Raw genomic sequence first — 13,030 nt, 5'->3', positions numbered from 1 at the left:
AATGAAATTGTTTAAAATGTCGCATGCTTGTGAAAAGGGCAACACTGGACTAGACGATGAGTGGTACCTTCTTCGGCTGGTTCGGAAAATTACAACACTGCACTACATGGAGACATTTTGGATATGACCCGCAATTTGTTAACAAGAGCACCGTACATCTGATACAGTGTTCACGACCAGGTTTCCTAACAGTACTAATGCACTCTGGTGATCGTTCTACATGTCAGAGAGAAACGCAGCTCTTATCGTTTGCGTACCCGCCGATGCTAGGTACGCGTACGAAGATACGTTGACATCAGACCATGTCTTCTGCGTGTTTCACTTGCTAGTCCTGCAGTGTACATTACTATACAGTTCACTTTTACACGTTTGACAGTCGGTTTATAGACCAATTTGACGATTACTTCTCGACTGGATATGGAAAAAATAGACAACTAAAAGTTTTCTCGCTAGCTCTGGCTTTTCTTGTTTTATTATGACAGTCGTTTATCCCAATGGAGGTGGGAATCAACAAAATATTTTGTCTTTGGGAGGAGAAAGTTGATGATGAAAATTTCTTGAAAATACCTCGCAGCAACGAAAATCGCCTTTATTTTAATTATTGTCATCCCAACTTGCTTGATATATCTGTGGTTCTCTCTCCCCTCTTTCTTGATAACGCGAAACGATCTTCCTTTGTTTGAAATTTTTCGATGTCTTCCGTCGATATTATAAGGATCCCCTATCGCGGACAATATTCCATAAGAGGATGGACTAGCGTAGTGTAGGCAGCCTGTTTAGTAGATACGTTGCGTCTTCTAAGTGTCCTCCCAATAAAATACAGTCCTTGGTAAGCTTTCTATGTGATGATTTCAATTTAAGTTGTTATTAATTAAAATCTCTCGAAATTTAACGAAATTATTTTAGGATTCATTGGAACGGATCACAATTTTGATTGGCTGGGGTTATTTGCCACTTTTCGCACATTGTGGTACATCATCTAAATTGTTTTACAATTCATTTTGATTTCCTGTTAACTTTACTGTAGAGCCAACGATAGCATCATATGTTAGCAACGTAAGAGAGTGTCGCAGATTGTCTCCTACAACCTTTGCACAGACCGAGAACAACAGAGGTCCTAAAAATCTCGGGGAACTCCGGGTTTCATTACATGACTACCCGTCAATAACTACGAAATTGCTACTCGTCTGATAAGAATATTCAATATAGTCGTGCAACAGATTTATGCTTATTAAGTACGCAATTTAATATTAACCGCTTACGAAGAACGGTGTCAAAAGCAGTCTGGAAATCTAGGAGCTCATAGCGATCGCACTCATAGCTTCGTGTATATAATCGACATCTAATGGGAAAATGCGACAGTCACCACTAATGGCCGATTGCACCAACCCCGGTCAAAAAGCATGATAACCAAGGTCCCGCGATCATGGTTAAAAGTAAATCCCGTTTAAAATGTTTCTGCAGTGCACCAACGTTAATCGCTGGTCAGCAAACCGTCGTCAGCCAACTGTGCATTAGACCGCGGTAAACTCTCTACATTGCAATGGAACGTGCCCTGGCAACGCAAAGATGTTAGTAAACAAGAAATCGCACAGATAATCACTGGTGCCACGTTCTATCTTTGCTGTTTTTTCCGTTGACAAGCAGAAGTGTGTTTACGTACCTCGGTACCTATTTCTGATCTGTTGGTTTCTTTTTTGGAGAATAATGGAGAATAAAAGAATAACACCGAATTTCTCGAAGTACGAGATAGATGTACTTCTTGATCTGGCGGGTGCAAATGCATCCGTTCTTGAAAATAAGAAAGCCGACGGCCACAGCTTAAAAGAAAAACAGGCAATGTGGTCTCATGTGGAGGCGCAATTTAATTCTACTCCTGGTAAGTTTACTCATAAATAAATAACTTTTCTTGGTTCATCGTAAGCGTAGGATATGGGACACACTGGCTTTTAGTTTGAAATTCAAAACTATTATTGGCGTACCACTGAAATACGTGATAGGACTATGCACATTTACGGTTGGAATTGTTTTGTTGGTTTTAAATTTAAAATCCAATGCCGTGCTACTGGTAACTAAATATTATGTGACTAACGGAAGCTTTTATGTTGAAAATTGTGAACATACGTTTCTCACTTAGCCCTGTGCCGTATTCTTCATATATGCCTAAACCACTTTCTTTTTAATGAACTGATATGTAAACAAAAGCCATATACAGATCTTCGATTTTTATTGCAGTTATAAGTTAAGAGCCTCAGAACGCAAAATGGACTTATGAATGCAAATAATATAAGAATTAATTTATGGTACTACAAACTACTTTTATTTAATTTCAGGTGTGACAAAAAGATCCTGTGGCAGGCTGAAAACCTGTTATGAAAATATGAAAAGAAGACTTCGAAAAGACCTTGCAGAAGAAAAGGTGGAAGTGTATAAAACAGGTGGGGGGAAGCCTACCCAAAAAACCACGATCCATGATCGGGCTAAACTATTAGAAATTGTTGGTTCCTCAATGAAACCGTTAACAAATGCATATGATTCCGATGCACAGTTCAGCATGATTGTGGGTCTTGTCAACATGGAGAGCAGTGAAATGCAGTGCAGTGAGAATACGCCACATGCTTCAGTTGTCGAGTTAGCAGAGTGCACACAACGTAGCACTTCCCACACACCTGTCGTATTATTAAGTAAAGAGACGCCAAATAATGTTCTTGCGGATGTCACCCAGTTGCAATCTGTTTCACAATCTCCTGATCAACCGAATAAAAACATTTGCACGCCAAAAAATACATGGATTGACAATGTGTGCAAGAAGAGAGTGGAACTACTGAAGGCCCAATTACTCATGATGAAGACAGAGCACCAAAAGGAACTGAGGATAAAAAATTTAAAGATTCTGGCCCTGAAAGAAAAACTAAAGTACTGGAAGAAGAAAAATGCCAGTGACACGTGACTTTTTTTCCTGTGACAGTGATTTTTTTTAATTTTTTGTGCTATGTTGTATTTTGTCTAATGTATTAAAATTGTCTCACAGTTCAAATTGTTTCTCTGTGTTTGTCCTGTTAGTGATACTGCTTCTATCCTAGTTGGTGTCTGTCTAATATCTGCTTACAGCTTATTTGGTCTGGACTAAGTTTCATCCAATCACTTAAAATTAGAATTACTTCATATATAAAAACAGGTTAGCAACACTGCAGTTTACACAAGTAAGATACATGTCAGTTGCAGGCCTGCAGCCATAGCGTCAGGTGCCAATTTCTACTTAAATGACTTAACAATGAGGTAGACTGTTAATGAAACAAAATAATAGTAATAAAGCATCCTTGTTACTCTAACTTTGGAATGAACATATGTGCTGTAACAGTTATATACATGAGGCCCAATGTTATCATGTTTTGCATTGTTTGTACCAGAATATGAGGGAAAGTGCTCCAAATCATAATTTTGTGTGTGCCATTTTCCGTGGAATAATCTTCACCAGGTAATGTTTATAATGGGAACCTATATCTTTTATGACAGTACAATTTGAAGTGAGGCATGTTGAGAAATACATTGCTGTGGTGGGTTCCCTTTTCTGCAAAAGTAAGCATAGCATATGTGGCTTTCCTAGCCACACCACTTGGTAATATATGTGGTGGAAACCTGTAACATTTATCATAACAGTATTTGTAGAGAGGCATTATTGAATAATACATTGCTAATATGGACAGTAGTGAGATTAGAATTGTGTGGCTTCTCTAGCAATATTCTGCACCTGTTAATGTTTACAATGTCAGCCCATAACTTTTATCACAGCAAAATTTGTAGCAAGATATTTTCAGAAATGCATTCCTATGATGGGTCACTGGTTTCTGCTATGGTAGTCATAGCATGTGTGGCTTTCTTAGCAATATTCTGCACGTGCTAATGTTTATGATGGCAACCCAGAACTTCTGCCACAACTGTATTTGTAGTGAGGCATTTTTCTGTGCCACTATGCAATGACAAGGAATTCCCTTCCCTACAGGTGAGCATTAAATATGTGAAAAACTGTATCAATATCAGTGACAGGGTGAGGGAGGGAGTTTTCAGTAATAACTTAAAGTATGACACTTTCTACTGTCAACTCACAGCTTACAGTTCTGCTTTCATATCTTCCGAAGTAGCACACTCCTTAACTAATTATTGCTCTTGCACTGATTCCCAAAGTATTAGACATTGCTGACAACATTCCATTGCCTTTTGTAGCAATGAGGACTTGTTTTTGGTGGCAATTTCTAAACACAAATTTGTCTTCAATTTCATGTATTTTTTTTAATGCTATACAGTTGTGCATAATATTGTGTAAAGTGCTGCTACACGCATGACTGACTAGAATTAACAACGTAATTCAATTCTTTGCACAACCTTATAGCCACACACACTTATGTTTAAGAAAATCATATTGTAAATAAAGAGTAGTGATTAACATGGAAACAATTTAACAAATAAACAATCTCAATCTGATATTTTATGTTATTACACAAATGATTATTTTGTGCCCATGTGTGTACTGCATATTCACAATTTTAAGCTTATCTAGGTGATAAGATTGCATTACTAATGAGGAGAAGTGCAGTAAAATAATCTCTAAACTGTAAGGTTCTAATAATAAAGAATGTGCTCTTTTAATATTGCAAAACTGTTGGACATTCACATATTTGTTGTTACAGTAGAAAATTTAAGAGATGTTTAGGATCTATAGTGAACATAATACAGAAATATAATTAATATTTTATTCCACTCGCTTTTACTCTCACACTCTCTAAATGTAATGGAGTCATATGTTCTCAAATTTAAGTACATACCCAGAAACTGAACATGTATATAAATAACAGAGTACTGCATTGCTTTCAAAACTAATGTGATGCAAGAAATATTTCTTTAATAATGAATTAGCAACAGTTCCACACTAAAAAAAATCTCAGAAAAGCAGCAGCTGGGTAACTGTCTGTAGGCAGCACATCCTGTCCCTGTCACAACAAAACCTCAAATTTCGCATCACACACCTAGTTCAGCGAGTACTTTTATGTTCGCTAGACAGCAGAAACAAAATAGATTACATGCTGAAATAATCTGAAAAATTGAAAATACGGCGAAATCCCATAACTATAATCATAATTTTTCATTACGAACAATGTCTGAATTTATGTTAGATTATCGGAAATGTTCATTAATTATAGCACGGCGAACTGCTCTTCCAGGTAACGTATCATCACGATACATCTGCTGTCCAGGTAGCACTTCTTCGTTGTCTTCAATGTTGGGGCCTCTCTCATCACGTAACTGATTTAAAAGTCGAGAAATTTCAGGATCTTCTGGTGGTTCATCACTGCTTGTACTCCTCGCAATATTATGCAAGACAGCTGCACCCACAATGATTGACATTGCTTCCCGTGGATTACATCTTATTCCTACAGATAATATGGGAAATCTTCTCTTCCACATGCCGTATTTTCTCTCAACAGTGTTTCTAGTTTTAATATGAGACCTGTTATACCGATGCTCTGCTTCATTTTGCGGATTTAGAAGTGGAGTTAACAAGTAGGATTTACATGCATAACCACTATCTCCCAATAAGTGACCTTGTGGTATTGCTCCGTTTTCAAATTGAGCTCTGCGAGCGTAGTTGAGAAATATGGTACTGTCGTGCACAGAGCCCGGCCATCGAGCGACAATATCTCTTATTAACAAATTGTGATCACTAATGGTTTGACAGTTAAAGGAAAAATATGATTTCCTATTGCGGAAAAGTTCAGCATTATGTCCTCCAGGAGACTGAATTCTTATATGGGTACAATCCAAGGTACCAAGAACGCCAGGAAATCGGTCCAATTGACTAAAACCATACATAACAGAGCGCACTTCTTCTCTTGTTGGAAATTTTATAAAGCGAGGAGACAGTGATGCTATGATGTCTGATACATCACTGATGATTCGTTGTGCTGTTGTACGATGTATATTACTGTTGTCCCCAATAAGAATGTTGAATGCATCTGTTGCATATGCCCTTAAAGTAATCAAAAGTCTGTTTATCGGAGAAACAGGGTTATTCCGATCAGTAGGAAATTCTAACCAAACATTAATTTGATTTAATAACCACCACACTGTTTCTTTTGACAGACGAAATCTCTCTTCAAACTTCCTGTCACCATAATCTTCAAAAGGGTTTCCCCTTTCCACAATCACTCCAACACGATTTCGGTCACGATTTAAAAGGTCAAGGTATAACAAATCTTCCTCAATGCCATTCATAACATCAAAACGCGCCGCCATCTTAATAGCGTATGCTTCTAAAACCGTGGTTATGTCGAGAAAATCGGGAAAGAGCCCCGGTTAAATATAACCGCGGTCGATTCCCTCGTTTAACTTAGATCGATGTTGGTGCACCAGAATACTGCGCTGAACAGGATTATATATCGACTTAATCGCGGTTATCTGTTAATCGAGATTGGTGTACTCGGCCATAAGCCTTCTCCAAGCATGGGACCGAAGACACCGACAAGCGTCAGAAGCACCCTCTACCATATTCCTCACAGCGCTACCCTGTTGCACTCCCGAAGTAGACGACGCACCCAGACCACCCAGATGATGGCAGTAATATCCACAAAGGAAGCAGAGCTGGGCTGGGCAACGTAGAGCGCGAGTGTGATTGCGACGTACTTACCCGCTCGAGACCGGAGTTGTCGGCATTCCAGGCAATGACCGGGATGCCGAGGTAGCCGGCCAGCTGCAGGAAGTACTGTGCGGACGCCGTGCTGCGGCCGTACTTCTCGTAGTTCATGAGGTACAGGATGGCGGACACGTTCACCGACAGGAACTCCGTGCACAGCGACGACAGAATGGCTGCAACACACCAGAAGTGTCTACGTAAGATCTAAACTGACAGAACTATAAATCTCGCAAAAAAATTGTGCTTAGTCACTGTCACATGGAAATATCATTATTATTATTAGCTCTCGTATAACGAATTTACCTTGAAACACTTTATTCGGATTTGATTATCTTTCCATAAGTACTAGCAACAGGCTGCAAGAGAAATTAGCTGATCATTCTGATTACCACGGCTGTCTAGACGAACGCTTACCAGTTTCATCTTTTATGTAAGACGAAAAATTCTCCAACAGCTAAATCACCATTGAGGGAGGTATCAAATTCATAGAGCAGAGACAGGAAAGGAGTCTGTAGTTTACCAGTGGTACTGGTTATTCATTAAGTTCTGTGCTGCCCATGAAATTACGGGGTGAATAGAAAACATGTTTCGTTTCCTTGATTGACTGAATTCTCACGTCTTAGAAATCAACAATTTCATATACAGTGTTTAAGTTACTCAAAATTAAAAAAAAAGTTGTTTACGTTACATATATCTGCAAATTCATACTTTGTAATTTTTTTCTTGGCTCGTTTTAGATGATACTAATGTATTTTAATGGGAAAAGTTCAGAGATACAAGGATTTCCCTGTATTACATAAAGGTTTTTCATAAAGTAATGAAGAAGATCCTAGAAATTGATCCCAAACATATACATTCAAAAAACGTTTATTAAAAAGCATAGCATAACATGAGGCATTCCAACTATCATGATAAGCATTATGTACTTCAAGAAGCACAGAATGTGGTAAATCTTAAAGTATTTTCTTTCTTTCTTAAATCTCCATTGCTCTTTCATCTGTGCACTAACTGAAGATTCTTCCTGAGAAGTCCAGGAAGTGCAGCTTCAAGCTCATTGAAGCATCCAATATTTCAAAGTTATCAAGCACGTTTCTGAAAATATACTACGAATAGATGTGTTTGAAGGGGCGAAGAAACTTGGTGTCACGTTCTTCAAAGAATATATAAGGCGATCTTTAAATTTCATTCATTTTGTATCCAGATGTTTGTCTTTATTTATTTCCCAACGCCAGGGCAAACGAAAAGTTGCTTGTTTCATCTTAGCTTCTAATAGCCGCTTTAACGTACTTGCTACATACTCGAATGTGTTAGCATCTTCTCGTATTGCTGTGATAAAATGTGTCATAATGAGAAGTTTTCTGAGAAGTTATTTCAGTTTTCCCCCATTTGCGTAGGAAGCAGGGGTTCTTCCTCACCACTTGAACACATTCAATGAGGGGTCCATGACTGGACCTATTCTCCAACCTTAACACCAAGGTTTCCATCAGAGGGCGCTGCAGCAGCATATATGCAACGTATCGCGACTCTGATATGTAGATATAAGCACCGACATGTAGGCAAGAGGTTAGTGGAGCATTCGGAAAAATGGGCCCAAACAGGACCGGCGTGTTGTTTTTTTTTTTTTTTTTTTTTTTTTTTTTTTTTTTTTGCGAAGAAGAAGCACCAACAGGTGTCCAACTGAGATAGAAGAATACGAATGGGGCAGCATGTTCGCCGAAAATTGCCGTTGTGGAGTGGCGCTGCTTCGCGATTGTGAACGTTCCCATACAGCAAAAAAGCGCAGAAGTTACACCAACTCAAGTAGGAAACACTCGAGCACCCGCATTACAGTCCTTATCTCTCCTCATGAGATTATCACTCCTTCGGTCCCTTGAAAAATACCTTGAAATGTCGACGATGCCTTGTAGCACTGGGATGTGCAGCTGCCTGTCACAAACTATTTCACTTAGCAGGACGCGATGTTTTACAAAACGGCTGTCTTAAACCTGGTGCGTCGGTGGGATGATTGCCTCAATATTCGTGGCGATTTTGCATGTTTGGCACACCGATTCTGGATTGTTCAACCTTCGAACGGAAACCTTATGTTTGCCCTTTATACACTTTTTTGACAAAGTCTGAAATTGTTTGCTGCTGCTTTTTCACTAAAAGTTGGCCACAGATGTACCAGAAGTGAGCAGAAGAATTAATATAACCTCTTGAAGCAGTGAAATTCACAAAAGCAGGCAGCATCAGTCGATTAATCCCCCACTGCTGAAGGTTGCGTGAAGAATGGAAGACATTCATTTAAAAGTGAAGAAACAAAAGAAAATTATGGAACACTGTACTAGAACTGCTCTTCAGACACAAATCTTAATTGGCACTGCGTAACTGGATAGTAAACTAACTTTTAGCTGCAATTTTACCTGAAGCAAATGGCCTGAGATACTTGTCACCTGCAGATAAATAAGTCTGCGCCGAGCACTGGACGGCGATCCGGCTTTCCTCGTTAAGTATCGAGTTAAGACCTTTATCTGGCCGCGGCCAGTGTGTACGAGGGAGGACCGTGGAAAGAATGCCGCAGGCGAACGCCCTAAGCCGATCGTGGCTCCTCCATTTAGGATTGCGGCGCAGATTGGCCGCTGCAACGCCCAGTTGCGTCGCCGGCTGCGGCAGGGGCACCAGCCGCGACGAGTCGCGCGTCTGATCGGCCGCGCAGACTAATATCTGCTGTACAGCGACGTACCTTGATGAGTGACACCAATGTCTCAGAGTCTGCATCCTTTTCACATCGCAACTATCTTATTGTGGTAATAGCATCAGATTTCTGCTGATGAGAAGACTAACAGTGAAGTATACCAAGGTTAGTCAACGATTTAATTATCATTTATCAAGTTGTTGCCCTTATTTTTCATAACGAAACACGTAAGTGGAAGTCGGAAAACAATTAATATATCGACTCCTTGACACAAGTGTGATTCAAATCATCTTTTGGCGAAGACTATGACACTCATCGAAATGTCGCAGTATCTCAACACACCCAGAAAAGGTTAAGGAAAGGTCTAGTAATTCACATATACAGACTCTGTAACTTACCCTGGCAGGTACAACAGCCTACAATCCCTACGTGGGAGAATGAAGAAGAGGACTGGATGTGCTCGAACAGCAACTGTAGTGCCAGAATTTTTATAACGAGAAGTGGTTATTGGCATCTCTCTCGGCTCCGCCCTCGACGCCGCCAACCCGCAACGCGTCTATTCTTGGCGGGTTATCGTCAGCTCAACCCCTGTGTTCTGGCTGGTCTCCGCGGTATCCGGCTCAGCACCAGAGTGCCTCCTGGTAACCAGGCAGAGGGCGCGTTAGATAACAGGGGTCGCTCCAGACATGCACATCTTGCTGCATCTGCCATAACTTCTGTAGCCATTAGGAAAACTGTAACCTTCCGCCGCGCGAGTGTTTCTACAACCTGTTTCATCTCGGCCAGCCATCGAGCATTGTACTATCTCCATTTGGACATCGCCTCGGATTGGACGTCGCCTTTGCCGCCCGGAGGGCTCCCGCTACATTTGCTACGAGCCTTGTTCTGTGCCGTGGACAAGTCGTACTGCTCGTGAAATAGGACTCTGGAAATGTAATTCGTTTGGAAGATAGACTTTTCATTGGTCAAGGAACCGTCATCTATACTCTCAAGAATCTATTTTCGTTTCGTTGGGGAACAATTTTGTGACGAATTTTTCTTCACATTATTAAGAATAATTTCTGGAGAACGTTTTATGTACAACACTACACCAGAAACAGCCGACTGATGTGTTCGAAATATACTTCTTCAAATAAACAAAATTTAATTACATCTGCTGTGGAAGTCTTCCGAGTGAGAAATATTTCAGTTATAGCTTCCTTTTATTTTGTGTAGAATATAGTCGTAAGAGTTTTACTTCGGACTGAATTTACAGAAACTATAATGGACAACATAAAAACCAAATGATAGGCACATAATTCAAAAATAGTTTCACTTTACCTGACAATTAATTTAACTAAAATACAGTCCATACCAAAGAGGTCAGATTATCATACTTCAAATACATATAAGATCTATTGTCACAATAACAAAAAGGCCCTGACTGTGTACAGATATATGTGACACATGGAGTACATAGCTTCCCTAGTTCAAATGACTCTGAGCACTATGCGACTTAACATCTGAGGTCATCAGTCGCCTAGAACTTAGAACTACTTAAACCCAACTAACCTAAGGACATCACACACATCCATGCCTGAGGCAGGATTCGAAACTGCGACCGTAGCGGTCGCGCTGTTCCAGACTGAAGCGCCTAGAGCCGCTCGGCCACAGCGGCCCGCTAGCTTCCTCTCCCACTGCTAGCGCTACAGGCGCACGTTCTCTGTATGTGACTTCAAAACCTAAAACTTTTGTAACCTAATCAGTCATTTCAGAAACAACATAATTCAGCATTTTATGAAAACTAGACTTCTTTAAGTCCAGGCCCTCTTTAAGGGTAGCCGAAGCGCTCTGTATAGAAACGGTGAAATTTCCGTCTACCTGTGTATGTTTATAGTTACTGGTAAGTCCTTGTCAGTTTTAGAAACAAAGTAACTCTTGGACTTCTGGTTTTTCTAATCATAACATGGCAACACTATTTATTCTGTTGGCAGTGCTGAATGATTCATTTAATCTACTAATCAGATTTGTCATTGTTGAAGAGCTGGCTGTCTTTTAGACTGAATTGAACATTCTTGGTTTTGGTTATAATGTGATTACATTGTGAAGGTTGAGAGTAGTTCTATTTAAAGTTCTGTGATAAAGAAAAACTTCACAAAACAAAAAGGGAGGGGGGGGGGGCGTGTGAGAGGAAAGAAGCTGAATTCAAGAGTAGAAGGGAAAACAAATGAGAAATTCAGTTCTAAGAAAGTACGTTTTGCTAATTTTGATTACATTTCATCAAACATCTTTGTTAGATAGATTCAATAATTCCAAGAGAAAGGATGAACAGGATATATTCATAATGTAAAAAATGGAACAGCCACAGCCGCCCTTACGATGTTATTTATTATATTACTACCAGTTTCGGCGCTTCATTGCACCATCTTCAGGCCTGTCTGCATAATGACAGCAACATCAACTGACCAAACACACCACACAAAGAGTTTAAAAACAGAATAAGAATTAAGGACAAAACTCTACAAGTGAATTTACATTAATCATTCGATAAAAGCAACAACAAAATAATGGTTCAAATGGTTCTGAGCACTAAGCGACTTAACTTCTGAGGTCATCAGTCGCCTAGAACTTAGAACTAATTAAACCTAACTAACCTAAGGACATCACACACATCCATGCCCGAGGAAGGATTCGAACCTGTGACCGTAGCGGTCGCTCGGCTCCAGACTGTAGCGCCTAGAACAGCACGGCCACTCCGACCGGCAATTAAAGTAACAGATACATCCACTGTCACGTACCTAAAGTATAACATACAAATTTCGACTCTATACATTATACAAATATACTATTTATTAATAAATTCATTAATTAAATATTCTATGACTTTTATTGGGCTGTTGGAATATACATTAAACTGCACAACCCTGCTGCTAGGAGTTGGAGATTATACTGTATGTTAAATTACTCACCTAACTCTACTCTTTACAAAGGAGGAACCAACTTTGATATGTGTTGAACACTCTTTTAAAAATTGTTTTTTATGTTTCCTGAAAAATATGCATTTATGGAGTTACATTGTTTCTAAAACGGCCGGTTCAATTATAATTCTCCGCATCATAGCCATTATCTTCAAGTGTAAGGTAAATGAGCATTACAAAATTGTATTTTAAGTAAGATATTCCTTAACTGGACAGAGTATTCATAGTTGGACAATAATTAAAATTTTTAAGGTCATAATGCATAATATTATTTTTATTCTCAATAGAGAGTATGTACCATAAAAGAAAGAAAAGCAGTATATGAACAATAAAACTACTAAAACAAATGCAATATGAGTATATAAGAGTGAATGTTGTAGAAAGCTATGTCGACCATTGGAGCGTCCCTACTTCCAGCAGCAACATGTTTACACTGCCAATGCTACTCTGACAGGGTGGCAAAGTATATCATTAAGGGCAAACAGAGCATTTCCGGTGGATGAGGAATCTCGAAGGACAGATAGGCAGTGACATAGTGAGCAGGTAGCTTCCGCGAATACAGGGCACAAAGTTCAGAGTTTTGTATGGGAACGAATTTCACTGGCTGCAGTTTACAAGTATCCTTCCGAACCATCCGACTCGGAGCCAATGAGCTTTTCATCAGTGATATATATCAAGAAATTCTGCATACTATATTTAGTAAGAAAATGA

The 13,030-nt window shown here is 39.5% G+C and overlaps 1 protein-coding gene across 1 annotated transcript in view; it reads right to left on the bottom strand.

Annotated features, from left to right (window-relative positions):
* LOC126474414 (glutamate receptor ionotropic, NMDA 2B-like) overlaps positions 1-9,445 on the bottom strand; it is a 555,314-nt gene extending 545,869 nt beyond the window's left edge. Inside the window, exons 1-2 of the mRNA XM_050101882.1 lie at positions 9,091-9,445; positions 6,683-6,861 (exon numbers count right to left, since the gene is read on the bottom strand). Coding sequence (XP_049957839.1) covers positions 6,683-6,861; positions 9,091-9,445 — 534 coding nt within the window. The remainder of the gene's footprint in view (positions 1-6,682; positions 6,862-9,090) is intronic.
* Between the last annotated feature and the right edge of the window lie 3,585 nt (positions 9,446-13,030).

This window comes from Schistocerca serialis, chromosome 4 (assembly GCF_023864345.2).
Source record: "Schistocerca serialis cubense isolate TAMUIC-IGC-003099 chromosome 4, iqSchSeri2.2, whole genome shotgun sequence".
In the NCBI taxonomy this organism is placed as follows: domain Eukaryota; kingdom Metazoa; phylum Arthropoda; class Insecta; order Orthoptera; family Acrididae; genus Schistocerca; species Schistocerca serialis.
This window is presented reverse-complemented; position numbering and strand designations above follow the sequence as displayed.